At 55.3% G+C, this 23,986-nt stretch overlaps 2 protein-coding genes across 3 annotated transcripts in view; one reads left to right on the top strand and one right to left on the bottom strand.

Annotated features, from left to right (window-relative positions):
• Positions 1-6,474, top strand: part of HMG20A (high mobility group 20A) — a 174,157-nt gene extending 167,683 nt beyond the window's left edge. The window contains exon 10 of the mRNA XM_041489727.1: positions 6,354-6,474. The gene's annotated coding sequence lies outside the window, so the exon portion shown is untranslated. The remainder of the gene's footprint in view (positions 1-6,353) is intronic.
• LINGO1 (leucine rich repeat and Ig domain containing 1) lies at positions 6,275-23,396 on the bottom strand. 2 transcript variants are annotated; one of them, XM_041489724.1, is made up of 2 exons: positions 23,198-23,396; positions 6,275-8,488 (listed from the first exon to the last, which is right to left on the bottom strand). In XM_041489724.1, exons 1-2 carry the CDS (start codon positions 23,201-23,203, stop codon positions 6,635-6,637), a joined length of 1,860 nt encoding a protein of 619 aa, XP_041345658.1. In that variant the 5' UTR covers positions 23,204-23,396; the 3' UTR covers positions 6,275-6,634. The 2 variants fall into 2 exon arrangements, with proteins under 2 accessions (XP_041345658.1, XP_041345657.1); XM_041489723.1 differs by lacking the exon at positions 23,198-23,396 and adding an exon at positions 15,566-15,731.
• Positions 23,397-23,986: the final 590 nt, after the last annotated feature.

The raw sequence follows: 23,986 nt of genomic DNA, 5'->3' as shown, positions 1-23,986 counted from the left end.
GGAAGATGAGTGAATGCTGAAGGTCAGGGACACCTCAGTCTGGGCTGCCTTCGACTCTCATTACCTGGTGGAGGCAGGAGGCAGGGTGTGTGTCACCAGGGACTTCCTTGTGCTCACATGGGGAATCCCCAGCATGGTCTGTGAGTGAGGAAGAAGGACCTGTGCAGCCCCCAAATCCTTCTCTTGTATCACCCTGGTCTATAGGGGCTCCAGTATGGGGCAGGGCAGGCTCCTGCCCATCACAGTAGAGCTGCCCAGGGGAAAGACTATTTTAGCCTCTCTTCTACCCAGCAGAGGCAACAGAAAGAGAAATTTTGCAAATGTTTTTCTTGCTATTTTCCATGCTTGGCTCTAGCTTTCCCCCAGAGAGAGATGGAGATGGTGCACTGTTGAGAAGGCAGCACCAGCATCTCCAGGAAAGCTGCCTACTTGCTTTCGTGCCTGGCTAGCTGTGGAGATCTGGGGAGGAGCTGGCTTTAGGTGCAGAGACACGAGCCAAAAAACCCAGAAAGCACCTGCCTAAAGGGTGAGATGGAGGCAGAGGCACCTCTGGTGAGCACGCCTGGGGCGGGAGCCGAGGGACGGTGAGTCGGTAATCGTGTGCCCGAAGCAATCGCGGCCGTCAGGGAGCACAGAGCCGCTCACTCGCGTTTATTTAAGGCGAGATGCCCTAGTTCTGTGCTTTCCGTGCAGTCCCTAATTATTCCTCAATCTTTGTAGCGAGCTAATTAGTTTCGTAGCACTCAAGGCTGGGGAACACTGATAGGCTTGGGAAGCACAATCTGAAGTGATGATGAGGAGAAGAGAGCTGGTGGGAAATGGCTGACTGGCAGATGGGAATGGCTGAGAGCAGGGCAGGGTTTGGAGAGCTGATGGATAATGGTCTGGGAGGATGATGGAGGAGGGAAGAGCCATAATCTCTTCAGGCAGGGTGCTGCAGTATGACAACAGGGAAACAGTGATGCAGTAGCAGAGGGTCATTGAGGGAGTGCTGGAGGTGGGCAGGGAGTGAGAGAGATGGCCTGGGGCAGAGCAGCCACAACGCCCAGGGCAGGGTTCAGCGGTGGGATCCTGCATGGAGGGGAGCACAGCACTGGGCAGGGCAGCAGCTGCCCCCTTACATGGGTACTTCCTGACTGTCCCATCATTTTGCTGCCTTGGTGGTGACACCGAAGAGCTTTGCTGGGAGAGGCCAGCCTGGTCTCCAAGCTGGATGGTCTCCTGGTCAGAGCTGCTTCTTTCAGAGAGAGACACCACAGATAAGGTAGCCTGCACTGATACCCAGGTCCACAATGTTCCCATGTAGGCGTTCCCCTCTGGCTGGTCTGTGTGCGTGGATGCCTTGTTGCTCTGACACGGGGCTGTGCTCCAGAGCCCACGCTCGCTCCCTACATCTTCACTCTGAGCCCCAGGAGCACAAAGGTCTCATTCCAGCTCTCACTGTCATTGGGAAGTTCCCAGTGGCCACTGAATGCAGTGTGTGACAACTCTGAAGTGCCCAGGTGGCCACAGATTTATTAGGGTATTATTCTACTAGTGCTGCAAATGGTGTCATCTGTCTTCTAAACTTTGCACTTTATTTCACGGAGAGAATTTAGTATATCCAGGCAATATGCTGCAGCTACAGCATATGATAAAGCCCTGCTGGGAAGTGTAGTTTAATTGATTTTGTTATTAAAGTGCCACTGGAATAAATTTGCTCATTTGAATGAAATGTCTCATTACCTGGATTGTAACAGGCACATGATGAAATCTCCAGAGGGGCTGGAGCTACCCACTGCCTGGTGGTAGAAGCTGACACAGAGCAGCTGACAGGGACCCATTCCTGGCACCCTGTTCACTGCAGGCTGGTCACCCTGAGACCCTCAGCACCCACCCAAATCTGTAGGGAAACTGCTTTGAAACCTCAGGATGGGAACAAACCACAGTGGCAGGGCAAACTGTGTTTTAGTCACAGTTTGTGTTGTTACTTGAATCCTTTTCTCAGGTAAGGACATTGTTTTAAAGGGAACTGAGGAAAAATCTCTTTCACAGGACAGTATTTCTTCAGTACCACCAATAATGGGGGTGGATTGAGAAATGAACCGTTTCCCATTACACTGGGACTAACATCACAGCCCATGCTTTCCAGTTAAAATGTGATTGCCTTGAATCCTGAGGATTATGGAAAATAAGAAAAAGGCCTAGTAAAATTTATGGGTTTTAATCATAAACTGATAGAATCACAGTAAATCTATCATAAGCATGCAGATACAGATCCAGGAAAAAGAGGGGAAAGCAATAGGCTTTTTCTTAGAGGAGCTATGTGTACCTTGGCAGGGCCAGGGAGAGGGGAAACAGGGCTGCTCCCCTAGCCATCTCCTCTGGGGCTTTGAGCCCCTGCACCTCAAATCCCTTCTCTTTGCTGTGTCCTGCAAAAGCCTGGAAGCAGGGATTGCACTGCAATGCCCCTGCCCTGTCTCATGGCAAACTGGCCGGGCAGGGCTGGAGACCCCTTGTGGAGGTGGAAAAAGAGGGACAAGGCAGGAGATGGGGGAAGAGAGGGAAGGGGAAAAGGAGAAAAGAGAATCAAAGCCCAAAGATCTTTTTTCCCTCCACCTCTCTGTGTGCTGCTCGCTGTGGTGGAAGCAGGATGAGACCTTGCCAGGGGAAGGAGGGAGGCAGAAATGTGGGGGAGAAACTTGTGTGCAGAGGGGACTGCAGGAAGCACAGCCGTTGTGGAGACAGGAGAGCTCCTGACAGAGAGAAATGGCAGGAGAGCGAGGGAGCAGCACAGAAGGCAGAAAGTATTTAAAAAAAAAAAAAAGGCGATAAGGAAGAAAAAGGGAGAGAGTAAAATATTGGCTCTGAAGCTGAGATAAGAGAGAGAGGGCAGTTAGTGAGAGAAGGAGTAAAATTAAGTGTGATAAGGCCTGATAGAAGTAAGGGAAGGCAGCAAGCCCAGGCGGAGTGCCAGGGGGCTGTGGGCAGAGCTGGGGGGGCTGTGGGCAGGGCTGGGGGGGCTGCAGGCAGAGCTGGGGGGCTGTGGGCAGGGCTGGGAGGGCTGCAGGCAGAGCTGGGGGGCTGTGGGCACAGGAAGGTGAAGGGCCAGCCTGACCCCTGTTCTCTGGTTACCCTTACCCCTGTAGATGCTCTGGGTACCTCTGGTGATCCCTGGAGAGGAGCTGAGCGGGCACAGGGATTGATGGGGAGGGTCAGGGAGTTGGTGGGTGTAAATGTGTCCTGCAGGGTGCTCATAACCCTGCTCCTGCCTCGGAGACAGAGGGGAGAGCTGACCCCTGCCTGCCAGGCACCTGCCAGCCATGGGCCCTGGAGTGGGGAACACATGGAGCTGGTGGGGAGGGAAGGGTTGCCAGGCTGGAAGTGCTGCTTAACTACTCATCCTCCCCCCTGCTGTGTCCCATACACGCTGCCTGTCATGACGATCCCCTTGGGACTCCTAGTCTAGGAAGCAGAGGAAGTAAGGCTCGTTTGCCCTCCATGCTCTAAGCACAACTCCCTGTGTTTTGTTGCTACCTCTTTTAAACTGTTTTATAAAGTGCTTTGTATTTATTGTGATTCAAAAGAAGCAAGTGGAAAGTGCTGTCTGGCTCTGATACATGGGCCATGGTTCCCTGAAGAGCAGTGCTGGAACCCAGCCTCTGCTTTCTCACCCCTGATTAAACTGCAATAGAAACAGACTGTAAATTTCAGCAAAGCAGAGAAATAGAGTCTATTCTTTGGGTTTGTTTTTTTTTCTTGTTTTTACCAGCTATGAAAATGGCTGAGCTTAGTTGCTGGCCACTCTGAGATGCCTTTCTTCTGCTCCATCCATCTGCTTCAATCACATGGTGACTGGAAAAAAAATTATCTAGTTCACAAAGCATAGAAGATTAAAAAATCAGTGCGGGTAACAAAGTGTGTGGCAGTGCCACAGAGCATTGGGCATACTCACTAATGAGGGATTTGAGCTGCAGCTTGGGATTTAGGGCAGCAGTGTGGCCTCCCCCAGGAGGGTTTTGGGCAGCAGAGGTGGTGGGGCTGGGGACAGGTGTGGGGCTCTGTGGCAGGGCTTGGCTGGGAAAATTCCTGAGATGTTCTATGGAAAAGAAATAATTTGCTCTCTTCTTTTTTTTTCCAACCTTTTTTTGACAGTGAAAAACTTGGTTCCCCCCTTTGATTGCTGGGGCTCTTCAGTGTGTTGCAAATTCCTCATTGGACTTGGTTATTAGTAATTTTTTTTAGTTTATGTGTGTTGAATTAACTCTTTTCATTACAGCATTAAAAGTGATAACTAGAGCCAGTTAAGCAGCTCTTCTGGATAGCCAGTGCCTGTAGCTGACCAGGGTCATGGAGACCCCCCTTCCACCTCTCTCCTGAGCCACTGGTTGAGTTTGTGTCAGTCCTGGCAACGAGGCTCAGACTGAGCTTTCTATGCATGAAGTTCTTTCTTGTTTGGCTCCACTTGGCTTGGCATCATCCTCCGAGGGCTGAGGCCCTTGTGCATCCCTGCCTGTCCCAGGGGAGTGCTGCTGAGCCCCTAGAGCAGGCTGTGCAGTCTCTGGAGCCTGCCTTCAGCGTCACCCTTAGGTTTGTGTGTTGCTGTTGGCAGTTTTGTGTTCAGCTTGCTGGAAATATTGGTTAAACACTGGTGGGAGGGGAAGCTCATAAAGGGCATTTTGCTTTGGCTCTTTTAAAAAGCAAAACAAAGCCAAAGGCTTTTAAAAAATGTATTGGTTTCAAAGTTACAAAGGAAGGATGTGTAAGAGATGAGGAAAGAACAAATCAAAGCTTCTGAAACTTGCTGTGGAGAAAGAAACATGAAATGTTTTGTTTGAAGATGAACAGAAAGCTGAAATCAGCAAAAACTCCCCCTCCCCACAGCACAGATGCTTCAGGTTGGTTCTTCTAGGATGGCAGACTGCTGAAAGAAAAGCAAATCCGTTCTTTCCCCTCTTGGGGCTCCAGGTTCCTGGCACCTACATTTTACCATCTTGTAGTGACTTTGATTCAGGGGACTCCTTAGGTGCCTTACAAATCAAGAATGAAAATCTGGGCTCATCTGCCTGTGAGGTGTCACTGAGGCCGGGTGGGCCAGGGAGGTCAGTGTGGTGCCACCCTCTCGGTGGCAGCTGAGAAATTTGGGATGCACCTGCTGATTCAGTAAGGATTGTAAAACCTTCACTGCCCATACTGACACCATTTGCACGGATATTTTGTGTTTCCAGCCCTGGAAGCCCAGTGGCCAATTTAACCCCTATTTCTCTCCCCTTTTCTTGTGGAGATGAGATGGTCCTTAAGGTTTCTTTCAACCCAACCCAACCCATGCCATGGTTCTGTGAAGCAACACAGACCTTCCAGACCTGATCCCAGGCCCAGAGCAGAGCAAAGGCAGGATGCTGCTGTGACCAGACCCCGTGGTGATGGGCACAGTGGTGCAAGGGCAGTGTGCCACAGACTGTGCCTGTTCTCTTCCTCAGCCTATGCCTGTGTCCATAGACCTATGGAATTCTGTTTTCAGACAAGGTCTCCTGTGAGCCTGGAAGCTGAATTCCCTTGGATGTGCCTGATTGAGAGTCTGGCTGCCAGTGATCAGGTCCTGAACTACAGGCAGATGGGGAGCAGTGCTGGAGCTGCTCTAGGCACCAGTTCCTGGAGGCACCCAAGTGGGTGCTGCCAATGGATGTGTCACATCCCTGCCGATGGGCACAGCTGTGCAGAGCACAGCAGCCAGCTTGTTCCCTACAGGAGAGGAGAACACCTGGCACTGCTAAAGGCTGGCAGAAGATCCTCTCCCCATGTAAGAAGCAGTAGGATCCCCAGCCCCACCTAGGGAAAGCCTGGCCCCCCTGGCTCCCAGCCTGAAGGCCACAGGCAGGGCCAGCCCTGCAATGGGGCTCTGCATCCTCCTCCCACACAGAGGGCAGCAAAGCACAGCCCTGCTCCGTACTGCTTATGGCCATCAGTGTCACGGCCCTGCGCCACAGGCTTTGGGGATGGGCAGAGGAACTGACTATAAAACCAGGAAAAACAGACAGACCCGCCTCGGTGCCACACAGGGCACAGCGGGAGGTGCCTTTGATGTCAGCAGGAGACTCGCCCTGGCCTGGGGCTGCTCTTGGCAAGGCATCTGGGCAGTGCCTCTGAGGCAGGAAAGTGAGCACTTGCCAGGTACAGAACTGGACAGATCAAGAAGTCAAAATTTTTCATTCCAACTATCTATAGGAAATAGGGTTTTTTTATTATTTCAAGTTTTCATAAAAATCCATAATTATTGAAATCAAAGTTACAGAAGAAAGTTTGTAACTTTTTTATTGATTTTATTTCTTTTTTCTTTCTTTTTCCCACCCCCCCCATTGTTTTTCCCCTCTCAGAGTTATATCTGACACCAGAGTCCATCAGACAAAGTCCTTACAAACACAGGAGTCCTGAAGACATCGGCTGAATGTTTTCCTGGTATAAAGAAGAGGAGGAGGAGGTGGTGACAGTGCGGGCGCAGTGGGTTTGGACAGGGGCAGAGGGCACGGTGGAAGGAGAGAGGTCGGTATGTTTGTAGCAATGTTTGTTAATTATTTTTTATTTGTTCATTTGTTCTTTTTTTTAAAAAAAAAACAAAACAAAACAACACCATTATTATTTGCAAATTGTTGCCTGGTTAAATCATTTTCATATTAAACTTGCGCGGTGCGTCGGCAGAGCTGATGCCCGCGTCGGACTTCCGTGGCACGTACTCGATTTCAATATTGTGCTTGGTGTTGCCTTTCCCACGGCTCCAGAGGAAGAGGAGCACCAGACAGAAGAGCACGACGCCCAGGAAGGAGATGAAGCCCATGGTGGTGGCGATGATGAGAGTCTTGATGTCAAAGGGGAAAGGCACGGTGGCGCGCGTGCTGTTGGCATCGCTCTCATTGGGCTGGTTGGAGATGAACGCGAAGGTCTTGTTGGGCTGGTGGGGCCAGTCTGGGGAGTAGCTGCGCACGTGCAGGTGGGCCAGCATGGTGTCGTTGCCACCCGCGTTGCTGGCGATGCATAGGTAGGTGCCATTGTCCTGGATCTGGGCGTAGCGCACCTCCAGCGTGCCGTCAGGGAAGACAGTGAGCCGCCCGTTGGTTTTGGTAGAGATGAGGTGCTTCCGGGGAGAGAGCCACATGATGGTGGGCGGCGGGTCCCCATCTGCCCGGCAGACAAAATGCACCGTGTGGCCTTCGTCCACGAAAATCTGCTGAGGTTTGCGGTCCCGTATTCGTGCTCGGCGGCAGGTGAAGTAGTTGGGCAGGAGGACATCAGGGAAGTCCTTGAACTCCTTGCCCTGGACGAACTCAGGGGTGGAGCAGGTGGGCTGCTGCTTGTTGAAGTTCAGCCTCCATCGCCGCCGGAAAACCCAGAGCAGCCGACAGTCGCAGGCTAAGGGGTTGTTGTCGAGGATGAGCGTCTCCAGGTTGCCCACCGAGTGGAAAGCTGACTCCTCCAGGGTGGTCAGCAGGTTCCCTGACACGTTCAGGATGCGCAGGTAATTGAGGCCGCGGAAGGCGAAGGGCTCGACCGTGGTGAGCTGCCCTCCCACCAGCTGGATCTCCTGGAGCCTGAGCAGGTCATGGAGCATTGAGCCCTCGATGGTGACGATGGGGTTGTAGGACAGGTTCAGGAACCGGAGGTAAACCAAGTGCCTCACCGACACATACGGGATGGACGTCAGGTTGCAGTGGGTGATGGACAAGGAGGTCAGGTTCAACCCATAGAGGCAGTTGGACGTCATAGTATCCAGGTAGGGCCAGTGTGAGATCTCGAGGACCTTGAGCCGGTACAGCCTCTTGAATGAGTAATCCCGGATGGTGTTGATGTTCAGATGGCGCAGCCGCAGCACGATCAAGCCGTGAAGGTGAGACAGGGCCTCCGTTGGGATGGAGGTCAGGTTGCATTTCTCCAGGGTCAGCTGCTCCAGGCTGTTGAGGCCACTGAAGGCCCGGTGGGAGATGTAGACAAGGTCGTTGTCACCCACCTCCAAAGACTTCAGGTTGTACAAGTCCTGGAACATGTAATCTAGGAGGATCACAATTTTATTCTCACTAATGTCTAGCTTGGTAAGGTTGCTGAGTCCAGTAAACACCCCCAAAGGGATCAGCTTGAGTCTGTTACTCCTGAGCCCCAGCGTCCTGAGGTTGAAGAGGTTGTTGAAAGCCCCAGGTTCAATGGCACTGATAATGTTCTCATTTAGCTCCAGCTCCTCCAGGTGAGGGTAGTTGGCAAATTCATCCTGGTTGAGCGTCTTGATGCGGTTCTTGCCCAAGTCCAGCAGCCTGGTCTCGGTGGGGATCCCCTCTGGCACGACCATGAATCGCTTGCGGTGGCACAGGACGGCGCGCTCCTGGGCAGAGCACTCGCAGCGCGGCGGGCAGCCCGTGGCAGAGCCGGACAGGATGGATCCCAGCATCAGCAGGAGAATCGGCTGCCAGCAGGCCAGGATTGGGCTGCGCATACTCGCCTCCCCAGCTACCATCCTATCTCTCACCTGCAGGTAACAGCGGGAGAAAGAGCAAGGGGCACGTGAGCAAACAACGGGCACGGCCAAGGCAAAAGGTTTGGTGTCCTGGCAGAGGTGACGGTAAGGCAAAAGGCACCACTGATGCACAGCAGGGCGTCTAATTTTCCAGCTGAAATGCAGCCCTTTGGCTTCAAGACCCTCTCTCCTCCCCTCCCTGACTTCCACTTGATGATTGAACGTGCATAGACTTTTGAGTGGAAGGCCTTGAGGAATCTGTGTCATACAGCTTCCTCTGCTTCTTAAAAAAATAATTTAATATGAAACACATCTATCTACATCCTATTTTAAGCTCTTGAAATTATTCTGTTCCCTGTAGATGGAACCTGAATATAAAGGCTGCTTTGCAAACAGAGGAGCTGAGCAGAGGATGAAGTATCTGGGGGAGCCCCACTTGGGGCAAGCAACACTGACAGCTCAGTGGGAGCCAGCTCCCTCCTTCTGTGCTCCCCCCATGCCCCAGCTGCTCTCACTGTGTCCCCAGGGCCAGTTCCTTGTCTCCCACCATGCCAGCCTGCAAGGGAGGACCCAAACCATTCCCCCCCCAGAAACAGCAACTGGGCAGACACTGCCTACAAGAGCAAGCTGTAGCCTCAACTCAGGTCCAGGAGGGCTCTGGATAAAGAGGGAGCTGCCTGGTGTCAGCTGGGAAAGATCCAGCCTCCTGCTGATGTCCCTGGGGAGGGCTGGGAGACCTCCCTGGGGCTCATGGTCTGGCTTGTGCCCCAGCCCAGAGCCATCCCGGCCCGGCAGAAGCGGATGCTCCTTGTCACGCTGCCTTTGTTGCATTTATTTCCTTGTTCAGATTGTTATGAGGAATCAAATCATATCAATATTGAATATTAGCTCTCCAGCTACTCCAGCCCTTGTTTATATCTATTGTTATGTTACTCTCTGCACTACTCCCACTAATGCTATTTATGGCTATCACCAAACACACCCAATCCATTACTTCCATTGGTTCCCTTTGTATCCATCACTGTATATCCTGTCCATTACTTTCCCTGCTCTAGCACTATTTATGGGGCTGGTACACGTTGTGCACATTCCTGCCCTTGCGTCTGCTCATATTCATCATTTCATACAGATATATGACCCAAGGATCACTTTTGTTCCCAAAAAATTATTCAAATTTTCTTTCTAAGATACAAGGATGGGAGATGATGGACTGGCCATAAAAATGTCCACCAGCACCATCTTGGAAACCACCAGCCTCGGCACAGCCAGTGATGGGCTGTGAGAGCCTACAGTGTCCCCAGAGGAACCCTCTGTGGTTTCTTCCCATTTCACTGTCCTCTTCCACCCCGCCCCCATCTCCTTCCCTGCTCCCTCTGCAGTGGGGCTGCTCAAAGGGGATCACACTGAACACATCCCCCCAAAGTGAAGGGGTGCAGGGATGGGAGCTGGTCCTGGTCCTGCTGAGCTCCCCTGGCCGTGATGCTGAGCTCCCTCCTGCTGGCCCTGGGCCAGCATGTCCCAGTCCAGTGGAAACATTTCCAGTGGGAGTGCCTGGGCCCCAGCCAGGCTGCAAAGAGTCATTTGCTGGGTATTTACAATCCATCATCTCCCATGTCATCACCTCCCTGGTGTTGGGCAGCAGTACAGATACAAGGGGGCTGCTGCTACCACTGCCACGCCGCTGGGGTGGGGTTGGGACTGGGGCCGGTGCCCTGGAGCCAGGGTGGCCCCCTGGTTGGCATGGCCCAGGTTCCATATGGATTTGTTCCCCACGATCATGCTGCAGCCCTGGCTGGGGCTGGGCTGCCAGTGGGTGCCCATGGCCAGGAGCCTCTTGGGCACTGCTCTCCCACCACGTGCTTGTTACTGAGCACTGGCTCGCCTGCAGCCTTTTTTCTCAGAAACCAATTCCTGCTCCTCAAAGCCGTGCTGAGAAAGCCATCAAAGACAGCAAAACACGGCATGCAAAACAAAATACAGTCTGAGGGGCTTAATTATAGCAGGACTGAAAACACTCAGCTCATTAAGAGTGCCAGGCACCAGCCTTGTTTGTGTGCTGGGCCAAAAGCTTCACTCTGCCTGCATGTGCTGCTCTGTTCTGGTCCCTGCTGGGCATGGGGAGGGGGCAGAGCTGAATCCTGCAGACCAACTTCCCCCAAGCTCAATCCTGCCTCTCCACCAGCAGGAAGGGGATTGCACCTCCAGAGCACCTTGTTCAGTGCTGTCATCCCCAGTGCAGCCTCGGCAGAGCCAGAGCTGTGCGGTATCAATGAGTAAAAAATCGGCAAAGAGGCCATAGATGAATGAAGCAGAATCTGTGTGGCGTTACCGACGAGCACAGCCCAGAATTGAAGTCTAGACACACCTCACATGTTATTAGTTCTCAGCTAAATTTAAATCCGTGATAAATACAATCCCTGACAAAAACATCCGTAATCTTAATAGCCAGAGTCACAGAAGAGCTTTGGGAGAAAGACAATAAATAAGCTGGAAAATTCTGAGCTAAGATGAGCTTTAAATCACTTCTGGCTCCCATTTACCTCTGCCTGATTCGGAGAGAAATAGTTGTGCCTCAAGGTGATGTGGATATTAAGAGATGCCCTTCTAAAAACGACTCAAACTGTGATTTTTGTGTGAGCTGTGGGCCAACAATGGCTTTACAGCCCCTGCACAACTGCTACCTGCAGGAAGGGCTTTCCACAAAGCCCTCCCAGATTTACTCTGAGGAAGACCCTGAAACATGCCCAAGCTCCCCTCCAGGGTGCCGGCCATGGCCCAGCAGGAGCTGCCAGGCAGCAGCAAAGGATCGGGCCATGGCCATGATGCACAGCCCAGCCCATGAGAGCCCCAGCCATTGGCATGAGCCAAGGTTCTCCTTTCTCAGTCACAAAAAAAGAATCGACAAAAAAAGCAGCAGCTGCCAGACTTGCTGCCTTTAGGCGACGAGCAAACCCAGTGCAAGCCAAAGCAAAACTCATGCTCAGAGCCATGGCAGCCACTGACCCCGGTCCTCAGCACCTGCTGCCCAGGGCTGAGGGCTCTGAGTACAGTCCCTTCCCAAGGGAAGATCCCGGCCTCGGCCCAAGAGGCGCAGACGGATGCACCAGAGCGCTGCCTTGGTGCTAAATACAGCAGGACCTGCCCAGTGTCTCTGCCTGGGCTCAGTGCTGAGAGGAAAGATGCCATTCTGGGCCTGTGCCTGGAAATGCAGCCTGGGGCCAGATTGAAGCGCTGCCGTGCGTGGGGTTTGCTGCAGTGTGACAGGCACAGGCTGCCCTGGTGTGGGAGGAACAGCCCCAGAAAGCCAAACTTGGGTGATGGCCCAAAAGGGAGCCCAGGCTCTGCCCCTGAGTGTGCTCCTAAGGATGCCCCAAGGGGTGGGCAGCCACCTGGCCATGCCCACCACTATCACCGCTGTCCCTGGGCTCTTCCCTGCTCCCCACCCCACCGAGCAGGGAGCGATCTGCCGTGCTGACAGGGAGAGAGCAGGAGGCAAAAATCCCCGAGTCAGCTCTAAGCCCACCTGGCAGCCATAAATTACAGGGCGGGAGATGTTCACCCTTGAACCAGATGCTTCTGAGAGCATCGAGCGACAACAGGCAATTTAGGACAAAGAGAGCCATACACCAGCAGGGAGGGGGGCCCACAGTGCTCTGGGGGCACAGTGTCCCCACCCTGTCCCTGCAGGAGACAACCTGCTGCTCCCAGCTGTGCACAGGAGTGAGTTGGACTCAGCAGTGCTGGGCATCCTCATGGGGCTGCAGTGGGGGGTTCAGCCATGGGCTCACCCCATCTCTGCCACGATGGCTTTGTACGAAGCCAACGAGACACAGCTCCCCGAGTCCATGCTCCTGTCTCCTCTAAGCTGCTCCAGCTAAATCAAATTTTATTGAACTTTACTACATTTTAGAGACAAAGACTCCAGGTTTACAAATAAATATTTAACAACCTTTCCTGCTGCTAGAGGAGTTTCTTATCCAGACCCTGGTCTCTGCACTGTTTCCGTAACTATCTGCAAAACAGCAAAACAAAGGGAGCAGCTTTAATTTGCCAAACACGTTTGTGCCCATATCCTCCTCTCATCATTTCCCCTGTGTCCAGCATGCATTTGTGGGGTCTTTTGCTTTGTCTCTCCCTCTTCTCCACCCCATCTGCTCCCTCTTCCTCCTCTTTTCCCACCCAGTCCCCAGAGTGCAGGCATTGGCAGTAACCACCCTTCTGCCCCCTGCTCAAGGATGGGCAGCAGGGGGGGGGAGCATCAGGCAGAGGAGGTGGTTTCCCTTCTGGAATCACCATGCTTCACATGGGGAAGAAGAAATCAAAGAGGGAGCGCATAAAGTGATTCCTGAGTGCTGTCAGGGCTGGCTGGTGGACACAACCAGGGTGGCACAGCACTGGCCAGGGCAATGGAGACTAGACTGCCACCACACTCCTCTGAACCTTCATTAATGGATGGGCTGCTAACAAAGGGTTAGAGGGCTGCCCTGTGTCCTGGCCTGGCCCAAAATCATCCAGGAGCAGCACAGGAGGGTGAAAGAATGGGGGAGAAACAGGCAGAAGATAAGAAGGACCCCTCAGGTCGGTGGGGGCACAAGAGCAAGTTGTGCAAGGCAGTGAGCCAAGGCAGGTCAGCCAGAGGAGTGCCCACCCCCAGCCCACCAGCCAGCAGCTGCTGGGGTCACCGCTCCCCTTCCCACAGGAAGGCACAGCTCTCCAGCTGGGAGCTCTTGCTCAGCCTCCTGGAGTATCTGCTTTCAGCAGCTCCGAGGTGGGAGCCTGGAATAGGTGTGAGGCAACCTGATCTGCTCTGGCAGCTGCTCTGGAGCTGTAAAAGAGCACGAAGAAGTATTGAAGATGCAAATCCCCTTCCGGCACTGACACCGCCTGGCTGGCACCAGATTTCGGCCATGGCTGGCCCATGGGAGCGCCCTGCAAAGGCTTTTCCTCATGGAAACAGGCTCTGCCACCCAAAACATGGTGTCCCCAGCACTGCAGTCAGTCAGGAAAGCAACAAGCCAGAGAGCAAGAAGAGCAGAAAAAACAGAGATGCCCAGGGGAGGAGAAGAGCTCTAACATGGGCTGAGGCGATGGAATGCTGGTAAGGGGAGGCTTGGGCCCAGCTGTCTACTGGTTTAAACCTGGGCTGTGGATCTATTGACCCCATGCAGGGACAGCTATGTACAGTGGAGGGACAGCCAGCAGTGGCCCAGAGCCAACCTGGAGAGTGGCTTTCAGGCGGGTTATTGGAGCAGGACGATGGGAAGGAGATCCTGGCTGTCTCTGCAGGATGCTGAAGCTCAGAGCAGTTTTTGCTGAGGCTGTTTCTTGCTGCGATCACATCTGTGCAAGAGCTCCTCGCCCTCCTCCTACCTGTGCTCCTTCGTTTTGAGCATCTTTTCTCTCTCTGGCTGCACATGCCTCAGCACCCCATCAGCAGAGAAAACATCCTGACAAGGGATCAATAAGTAATTGCAAAGGCAGCTGTGGATGTCAGGGGGTGTAAAGCCCTGAGCCAGCACAAGGTAAACAAGGGGGGTGAGGGTGCAGTGCAGAATGGGGCTGGGGCTTAGGGCCAGCCATGCTCCCCTGCTCATGGGCGGAGGTGGCCAGGACATGGACTGGTCACTGCTGCCACAGCCACTGCCTGAACTGGTGCTTCAGTGCTTCCTAGGTCAGGTGAGCCTGGAGAAGGCTTTTTTATTACTTATGTGAGCCAAAGAGCAGGGGAGTTGTGTTTGCCAAGGGAACAGCTCCCAGGGGTTGGCTGGGACTTCTAGGGCTAGGTCAGGAAGAGATGGCTGGAGGCTGGTGGGCACTGGAAAGGACATGCACCATTTGAATGGGGATTCTCCTTCTTCTTCCTTTATTTTGGCAAGTATCCTTGGGATTGCTACCTCTGTGGATATGGGCTGGGTCACCAGGATGTTTTAAGTGTTCACTGAAGGCAGGCAGCTCACCTTGCACTCTGCTCAGTGAGCACTGTGTACAGGAGGCTCCAGTGTAGCATGAGGGTCTCCCTATATGGTTCTTTTTCCCTGTCTGTAGTTGGGAGAGGGGGATGGAAAAATCCCAGGCTCTTCTCAGGGCAATGGAAACACTTGCCCTGAAGAGATGAAAGAAAGTCCAAGGAGTGTGCCAGGGTCACAATGACATTTGAAAGGCATCCACTGCGATGTGCCCATGGCCCAAATGCCTTCTGTGCTTCCTTGAGCTGCCCTGAACCGCCATGCACGGGGTGGCAGTGCTGGGGCTGGAGGATGGGCACAGCCCTGCAGGCAGCCCTCCCTCCCTCCCAGCGGCTCCCTGTGGCTCAGCACATGGCCCCAGGGCTGCTGAATCAGCCAGAGCCCAGCTGCACGGAGCCTGAGCCGGACCCGCGTGCAGGGCAGGACAGAGCCTGACATGGCACAAAAGCAGCTGGAACAAAGTCACCCCACTGCCAGAGCGCCTCTCGTCCCGGCCAGGAGCAGATGGCATTGCTGTGCAGGCTTGCCTTGAGTGCTGGGCTGAGGACAGGGGTTTCCTGCTCCCCCAGACCCAGGCTCCAGCCTGTGCCATGGGCAGAGTCCTAGCAGCAAGGAGGCACAGCTTTGCCAGGCTGAGACATGGCTCCTCGCCACCCACAAACCACACCCGAGCTGCTCCCTACTATTGCTCCCTGCCTGGGAACACCCAATCCCCTCCAGCTACCAAAAGCCATCCCATGGCTCTACAGCTCCCTAGAGCTCTGCTCAGTGCCCACAGAAGGGCTGGGGCACCAGCAGCTCCAGCAGCAGAAACCCAGGGCTAGCAGGCAGAGCTGGGGGAGCCCCACCAGTGCCTCCTGCCCTCATTTACCCAGGGCTGCCTCAGGACAGCAAATGCCAAACCAGCCCAACACCCTGGTCCCATGGGCCATAGAGAACAGCACTGAGGCTTTGGGATGTGACCCCCTCTAAATGGCACCACTCCAAACCACTGGGTCCCTACTGCATCCCTGCCACTGCTCAAAGGTTGAAACCCCAGGTCAAAGTCCCAAAAGCTGGGGAACAGCAGGTCCAGGGACCAGTCATATTCCTTACATTTAATTTAAGCTAAGACTGTACTTACAGGATCACTTTCGTTCCCAGGGCACATCCCTTGAATCCCCCTACAACCAGCACAGGATACCAAAAAAAGTACAAGGGCCGCTCCTTTCCTCTGGAAACCTTTGGAATAGTGGCAAGAGAATTTCAAAGGACATAGGACATAAAGCAGTCAGCTTTGCTGACCTCAGAGAAACCTGCTGATTTACCCCGCTTTAGGACCAGCCCTGGTATTTTTATACTGCTGCCTAAAATAAGTGGCCTGGGAAACCTTTGGGAGAAGCCAAGTGCAGCCCAGCCCGGCAGAGCTGGCTCTGGGATCACCCACCAGTTAGACAAGTGGCAAGGGTCAAGGGACTGTGTGTGCCGTGCTGCCAGGGCTCCATGAGCACTGGTGGCATCAGCAGAGCTGTCCCTGCTGCACACCCTACAGGGACAGGGGACAGAGCAAGGTGCCAGGAGCACGGCTGTGCTTCAAGGCACTGCGAGAGATGGAAGCCCCAGTTCACTCCATCCACCTCATTTCCCAACTCCTTCCCGCAAGCCAGATCTCTCTCTCTCTCCCTCCCATTTATTATTAAGTTTTGTTCATATAATCACAAATTTGGTGCCGCAGGAAATTCTAGAGAGAGAGAAATGGAGAAAAAAGGGAGGCAAAGAAAGCATGAGCAATAGCAAGTGCAGAGGGAAGATTCCTCTTCCCAGCCTGGTTTTCTCTGGGCTGGTTTTACATGTATAATTCCTTTTTCTTTCCCCTTTTCTCACTTGTTTGATTTTTGCATTATTTATGACTTGTCTTCAGGGCCTGTATTTGCTGTTATTGTTTCATTCAACAATAAAATGGATTAGATAAAAACAAACTGCGCCGAGCCGCGTCTGAGCCTGCCCGTCCTGCATCCAGCTGAACCCACACAGCCGGGCAGAGCAGGCAAGGGGCTCCCAGCCCTTCCCAGCCCAAATCCTGCAGGAAGGAAGGTGCTGCAGGATGTGTTCTGGACAGGGTTTGGGCTGATAGAAATCCTTGGCAGGTATGGGGCTGTGCAAGGCACAGTTGTTCTAATGCCCATGACAAGGGGTGTCAGTGTCAGCGCAGTGGCAGGCTCAGCCATGCCATTCCTCAGCCTTTCCAGCACATACTGAGCCCGTGGGCATAGAAAGAAAAGAGGGACCCACCATGGGGATGGAGCAGCTCCCCACTGCCCTCAAAATAAGGCAGCTGTGGGGTGGGTTTGCTGTTTTGCCTGAGCTGAAAGCAATGCTTTCTGCCCTTTCTCCTCTCCCAGCACTGTGGATAATGACACAGAGCCTGCGCTCTGGGCTGTACGTGAGAACAAAAGTAATCACGGGGAAATCCATTGCATGGGAATGCAATCGGAAATGCGAGGCCAGGGTTTCCATTTCGCTGCCGCTCCGGTGCCGTTTCCCATTGAAGAGGATAAACAGGCTGAGCACAAATCAGTTTAATGGCAGCACCTAATGGCAGCGCAATTCTGCGGCTCCCGGAGCGAGCTGTAGCTCAGGCCCAAAGTGGCAGCAGGGAGATGCCGGCTCTGTGGGACGGCCACCCCATGGCACACCCCCAGACAGGCACTGGGGCCCCCAGGACTGGCTGCCCTGGGCAGCAGCACTGAGATCGCACAGTCCCCCACGGCACAAGGGGACTGGTGTCCCTCTGCAGCCCTGGGGATGTCCATGGACTGTTGTCTGCCCAATTCCCAGCAGAAAAGAGGTGTCCCTGTGGGTGTCCCTCACATCCCTAAGGTCCCCAGGCCCACGGGGAGCCTGTGGAATGCTGTGCCTTGCTCTGTGCTAGAGCACACAAAGCACTGGCCAGCAGAACAAGGCTCCAGGCCAGTGCTCACTGTGATGCCTCCCCAGCTCCTCAGGCTCACGTTTTGGGTAGATCGGATGGATCTGGCTCCCTGACTACTCCCAATCCAAAGGAGGGGTGCAGAAAGGCTGGGTTTGGGTACGGGAGGGAGAGGTCTGGCTGCTGGAGGGTGAGCAGTACCGCTGGAATGCTCAGGCTTTGCTCACCACCCCCAGGTTGCCTCTGAGGTCTAAATTGGTTGTTTCCCATTTCACACTCGACATCTCAAATCCAAACAAAGAGCTGAAAGAATAGATCATGTCAAAATATTTCTGCTTCTCCCTCCTACGAGAATTCCCCATCAGAGACCAATCCAATTAAGGTGCAGGTTATGAAATTAACCATAATTACCAGAGCGATATTTAATGTTTTGCATTCTGATGAAGAAACAGAATGGAAATGACAAAAAAAAAAGAGTAATTGTGGGTCCTACTGATATAACTAAGAGCAATATAGGGTGGGGAGGGTAAGGGCTGCCAGGGAAGTCAGGGCTGTGTGGGGTGGCAGGGGATGGGCGGCATCAGGAACCTTACAGCCCCAGGGGCAGGGCTGGGTGCTCAGGGGCACATCCCCCAGGGAGCCATGGCCAGCCTGACCCCCAGAGCAGAGGTCAGCCCAGTCTGATGGCAACCACAGGCATTTTGCTATTTGAGCATCCCTTGGACAATGCTGGACCAGAAGAATCATGTCCTGGAAGGCACAGCCCAGTCCTGCACCTCCTCACTCTGTCCCTACTCCCTGTGGGGACCCTCCAGCTCACCCAAGGACTGTCCCCACCTCAGGACAATGACCACAGCCCGGAGACAAAGGACACGAGTGCTTCAGTGGGGAAAGCCCACTGCTCACTGAAGCCTCTGCCAGGACACTCCTGGGCGCCCAGGAGAGGAATGCTCATTGTACACACATCCATTGCAGGGTGCCAAGGCACTGACCAGCACCGACACGTGAATAAAATGATGGAAAAAATCATGCAGGATGGTTAAACAGCACCATGTCTGTGCTTCACCATCAGAATGAGCAAAACAAAGCCAAGCTCCCCAGCCCTTGTGACAGGGACACTGACCTGCTGCCCTGCCTGATCCTTACTCAGGTAGGAGATGCTGTCTGGATGGGGCACGGGTCTGGGAGGGGCAAGGGATGGTGGCCAAGATGTTGGTGAGGTCAGAGGGAGGAGTGAGCCACTGGTGGGGCTCATGGCAGGGCTCCCCCAACACGGCCATGCTGCACCAATACACTCTGTGCATCCCAAGCAGGCCCAGAGAGGTCCCACTGGCCATTCCTGATTGCTGCTCCTGAAGGTGGGAATCACCCAGGATTCACCCCAGCACAATGCTTGGGGTCTCTGCTCAAGGCTGGGCACTCCCCCCACTGTCCCCCCTTCCCAAGCCACACTGGTGTGACCTCCTGCCCCAGGGATGGAGGGAGCCACACACTCCCTGCCTGGGCTGAAGGGGAGATGATGATGTCACTCTTGGTGACATTTACCAGCATTTATTCAATTGTCCAGGTCAAGCTGACAATTAATGCTGCTCAGACACAGACACCTCTGTGCGACCCAGCTTTCCCCTGGTGACAAGGGGACAGAGGCCACACCATGCTGCTGACAGTGCCTGGGGGGTGGGGAAGCACTGGCAAAGGGGGAATCTGGCTGGTGTTTGTCCCCTTCCCCAAATAAGCCCCATCCCCACACACCCCTGTCCCTCTCTGTATCACACATGCCCTGGCACCGCCCAACAGGCAGCAGGTTCAAACAGCCACCAGCACTGGCTGTGAGTAAGGCATGTCCCCAGGCATGGTCACAGGGTGCAGAGGCACAGAGCCTCTCCCCACAGCCATTCCCTGCCAAAAGCTCCCATTTTTACTCTCCTGGATGGAAAGAAAGTGAAAAAAAATTGACTAAGAAGAAAATTGAGGTCATGGCCTTCCGATTCTTTCTCCCTTTGTTTTTCTTGGTTGTTTGATTTGAGTTAAGCATTTGGATCCCTTTTCGCTCTCATCCCAGCCTTCCCTGCTACCTGAAAAGCTCTTCTGGCTCTTTTCCCACCAAAAGCCATTTCTGCTTGAACCCTGCTCGAGGCTCAGCAGAGAACAAAGGAGAGCTGCTGACTCAGTGCACTGGGTGTGTTGGAGAGACCAAACATCCATCCTGTCCAAGCTGTGAATTGTGTTTTCCACCCAAATGTTCACAGAGATATGCCCACTGCCAACTCTGCCTCCAAGGACAGGATCCCACCAAACAGCAGCACCCAGTGGTCATCCAACATACCTCACTGAGGTTGTGTTGTGTTTTATAATACAACTGTAATTATGCTGTAATTGTGGTGTTATTATAAAGTCATTTATCAACCCCTGAACTAAAGCCTCAAGTTAGAGGATTTTATACTTGTCACTTACATGGAGCAGCACTATACTGTGGCTGTGTGAAACAGGACACTAAAGGAAACAGAAGTCCTTCAGTGATGCTGTTAACCTTCCAGGAAACAGTGGTAATTAGAGGTATCACACAATAATTACATTACAGGTGTAGAGTAACTGCAGCACAGTACGGTGTTATAATGGTACAGCCATTTGTTGAGTAATTAATCTGTCCACAAGAAGGCCTGCAAAACCTGATGCTTCCCCAGGAGCTGTAAAAGCAGCTCCACTGTCTCCTCCAGTCACCTCCTGCCCGTTCCACAAGACCCAGTGAAAGCTGAGGCTGCCTGAGCCCTGGAGCAGGCAGGTGCTGTGGGGAAAACTCTCTGTGGGAAGATGTGGAGGCTTCAGCCCAGGGGCACATCTCCCTCTTGCCCTTGCTCATCATGAGAGATCCAGAGGCCCTCTCTCCTCCACGGCATTCAGCAGCTGTGCCAATGGGATCCAGGAGGGACCAAGGAGCAGCAGGTGAGAAGGCACAGCCAACGCAGCCACGTCCTCCTACGGTGCCCCAGCCCACCCTGCTAGGAGAGGGAGCTGCCCCTGCTCCTGGCACCTAGGACAGGCAGGCTGCTCTGGCCATCAGACCTGCAAGAGGTCCAGGACAGGGACACAGCATGCTCTTGGAGCCAGGGGAAAGACAGGCAAGAAGCAGGGGGAAGAAAGGTTTGGGCAGTGATGCTGGCTGGGATAGCTGGTGTTGGGGTGGGTAAGGGCTGGGATAGGTGCTGTGGGGTGGGGACAGGCTGGGACAGCAGCTGTAAGGTGCAAATGGGCTGGGGCAGCTGTCATGGGGTGGAGATGGGCTGCTGTGAGGTAGGGATGGGCTGGGATAGGGGCTGGGATAGCTGCCTTTGGGTGGGGATAGGCTGGGATAGGGGCTGGGATAGCTGCCTTTGGGTGGGGATAGGCTGGGATAGGGGCTGGGATAGCTGCCTTTGGGTGGGGATAGGCTGGGATAGGGGCTGGGATAGCTGCCTTTGGGTGGGGATAGGCTGGGATAGGGGCTGGGATAGCTGCCTTTGGGTGGGGATAGGCTGGGATAGGGGCTGGGATAGCTGCCTTTGGGTGGGGATAGGCTGGGATAGGGGCTGGGATAGCTGCCTTTGGGTGGGGATAGGCTGGGATAGGGGCTGGGATAGCTGCCTTTGGGTGGGGATAGGCTGGGATAGGGGCTGGGATAGCTGCCTTTGGGTGGGGATAGGCTGGGATAGGGGCTGGGATAGCTGCCTTTGGGTGGGGATAGGCTGGGATAGGGGCTGGGATAGCTGCCTTTGGGTGGGGATAGGCTGGGATAGGGGCTGGGATAGCTGCCTTTGGGTGGGGATAGGCTGGGATAGGGGCTGGGATAGCTGCCTTTGGGTGGGGATAGGCTGGGATAGGGGCTGGGATAGCTGCCTTTGGGTGGGGATAGGCTGGGATAGGGGCTGGGATAGCTGCCTTTGGGTGGGGATAGGCTGGGATAGGGGCTGGGATAGCTGCCTTTGGGTGGGGATAGGCTGGGATAGGGGCTGGGATAGCTGCCTTTGGGTGGGGATAGGCTGGGATAGGGGCTGGGATAGCTGCCTTTGGGTGGGGATAGGCTGGGATAGGGGCTGGGATAGCTGCCTTTGGGTGGGGATAGGCTGGGATAGGGGCTGGGATAGCTGCCTTTGGGTGGGGATGGGCTGGGCAGTCCTGTTCGGTCCGTGCAGCCCCCGTGCTGGAGGAGGTGGCCAGAGGCACGGCCCCACTGCTGCTCCAGTGCCGTCTCCTGCATGCGTGAAGGTCAGGTCAGGGCTGCTGCAAGGTGCAGAGCAGTGAGAAAAGGGTTAAGGCTGGCAGGAGGGCTGGGATGGGGCTGTGGAAGGGGTATCATTGCAGAGCCACAGCGGGCTCTGGGAGGTGGTGCAGAGGAACGGGAGATGGAGGGAGATCCATAGAGTGGGGCTCTTCCTGGGAATGCCTGAACTTCCCCCCGCGAGTCGAGGGCTGTCACACCGATCCCCTGCTGCCGGCCAGCGGCGACAGTCGCTTGCTGGAGAAGGCGTTTGCTGGGAAGGAGCGCGGATGGCGATTGCTGGGGCGGCAGCTGGGGCACGGACAGGCAGGGAGAGGCAGCAGAGCCTCGGCGATGCCAACCAGCCCGAGCAGACCCGATCCCACCAGTGCCCACGCTCGCCCTCTGTCCCTCCCTCCTCGTGCAAATCCCTTTCGCGGCACCAACGCTCCCATTCCTTCTCGGAGGTGGCATCTCCAGCACCTGGATCGAGTCGTGCCTCTACCATCACTTGGGCTATTTATATATCCAAGGCGCAAGGTGAAAAATCCAATAACCTACACACAGTAACGGAGAGCAACAAGCACCGGCACCGCACGCGAGGGCTCCCAGAGCCCTTCTGCCAAGCAGGCTCCTGGGCATCCCCACAATCCCCACTGCCCTGAGGAGCTCCTTTAACATTAACCGCTTCTTTTTTCTGCCAGACACAAACCGAGGGCAGAGCCCGCACCGACAGCCTGACCCTGGCCCAGCACCTCCAGTTCTCTGGGTTGCTCCTGGCTCCGGGGTGTGGAGCTGAGCCCAGGAAGGGGGACCCTTCAGAGCCCCCCGAGCCCTCCCGGAGCCTGAGGAATCACCCCACTCGGCATTAGCTCCCCACGTCCCCGACTCACCTATCTCCAGGCTGGGGGGCTGGTGATAGAGAGGTGAACTCCTGCCCTGAAAAATACCCCTTCCCCATGACTCCTGCCTCCAATCTCAGGGCTGGAGAGCTCTCCCAGCCCGTCTTTAACCCTTAATGCCTCTGCTTTGGGGATGGGCAGAGGAACAATTCCTCCTCTCGAGTTAACCCTTGCTGGGCAGGAGATGGGCACAGCCAGCTTGAGGCTGATCCCTGCTCCCCTGCCAGTCCCGGAGGGTAGCGCTGTCCAGACTATCCGTTCCCTACCTGAACGAGGCATCTGCTCCAGGCCGGCCAATTCACCCGGGAACTACCGGGAGAGGAGGAGGAGGATACTCCCCATCAGGATACAGCCTCAGTCCCGCCGAGCCCCAGCCCCGACCCCGACCCCGACTGGTTCGTAGTTCCCGCAGGGGCTGCGCCGAGGCTGCGGGAACGGTGCGGGGAGGAGATGGGCAGAGGGGAGCGCCCGGGCAGAGCCCGGCGAGGAGGCGGCAGCATCCGCACCGGCGGGGCTGGAGGGCGGCAGCTCCCGGAGCACTCGGCTCCCCCGCACCCCCGGGGCTCGCACCAAGTTCCCAGCTCCGCGCCCTCCGCACCGGCGCGGCTCCGGCCCCGGGGCACCGCGGCGGCGCCGTCCCGGGGCCACGGAGCCCCCACCCCGCTGGTCCCGCCAGCCCCGTGCCCCGCTCCGGTCCCCGGTCCCGCTTACCCGCATCTCATCCTCGCCGGCGATCTCCTTCGGTCAGAAATGGCATCTCCCCCGGCCCCCCCGCCAAACCTCCACCTGCAGTAGCGCAGCTCCCCCTCTCCGCAGCGACAGCACACGGAGCGGCGGCGGCGGCGCTCCCGGGGCCGGGCCGCCCCCAGTCCCGCGCCCGGGGGAGGGAGGGCCGGGCCGGGCTGGGCACGGGGCCCCGGGGGATGGCTCCCCCGCCAACCGGGGCCGCTCGATGGATGGGGGCCCTCGCAGCCCCCGCCCCGCCGCCGCCGGTGCAGCCTCGCTGCCCGCAGAGGACGGACCAACGGAGCTCTGCCCGTCACCGTCGCGTCGGTGCCCAGCCCTCCCCGCGTCCGCCGGGAGACGGAGCCGGGCTACCCTGAGGATTCCGGAGGGTTCGTCCTACAGCAGCTACCTCAGCACTGCGCTTTGCTCCTCTTTACACTGTCCCCTCTCCCCGGCACATAAGAGGGAAAGGGCTGCAAGCGCTGAGGGGACGCCTCCGAGGACAGGTCTGGGACCAGGTGATCCCAAAGCCCCCTCGGAGGGTCCGGCGCATGCTGAGCCGACGGCCTCTCATTCAGGACTAAGTGCACGACTTCCCGAGCACTGCCCACCGCTTCCCCCCTTCCATAATGGACACTCTTCATCCAGCAGCATTAGATTTGCCCAGCGCCGGCTCTCGCAGCTGAGGCTGGTTTCTCCAGCAGTAATGGACACAAACTTTTCTTGTAACGTGCACTTTCCCCTCCTGCTTTCCCTGGGCTGGGCTCTCCTGGG

Source organism: Pyrgilauda ruficollis, unplaced genomic scaffold, assembly GCF_017590135.1.
Source record: "Pyrgilauda ruficollis isolate IOZ18807 unplaced genomic scaffold, ASM1759013v1 scaffold96, whole genome shotgun sequence".
In the NCBI taxonomy this organism is placed as follows: domain Eukaryota; kingdom Metazoa; phylum Chordata; class Aves; order Passeriformes; family Passeridae; genus Pyrgilauda; species Pyrgilauda ruficollis.
Note: the sequence above shows the minus strand (reverse complement) of the source record. Positions and strands in the feature narration are given on the sequence as shown.

What these genes read in the sequence shown, in the direction of transcription:
- LINGO1 (XM_041489723.1), bottom strand. Translation starts at nt 15,592, where the DNA reads ATGTGCCCTGGGAACGAAAGTGATCCT. An exon ending in CTGGGAACGAAAGTGATCCT is followed by an intron (nt 8,489 to 15,565) that starts GTAAGTACAGTC and finishes TGTTACCTGCAG; the next exon opens with GTGAGAGATAGGATGGTAGC.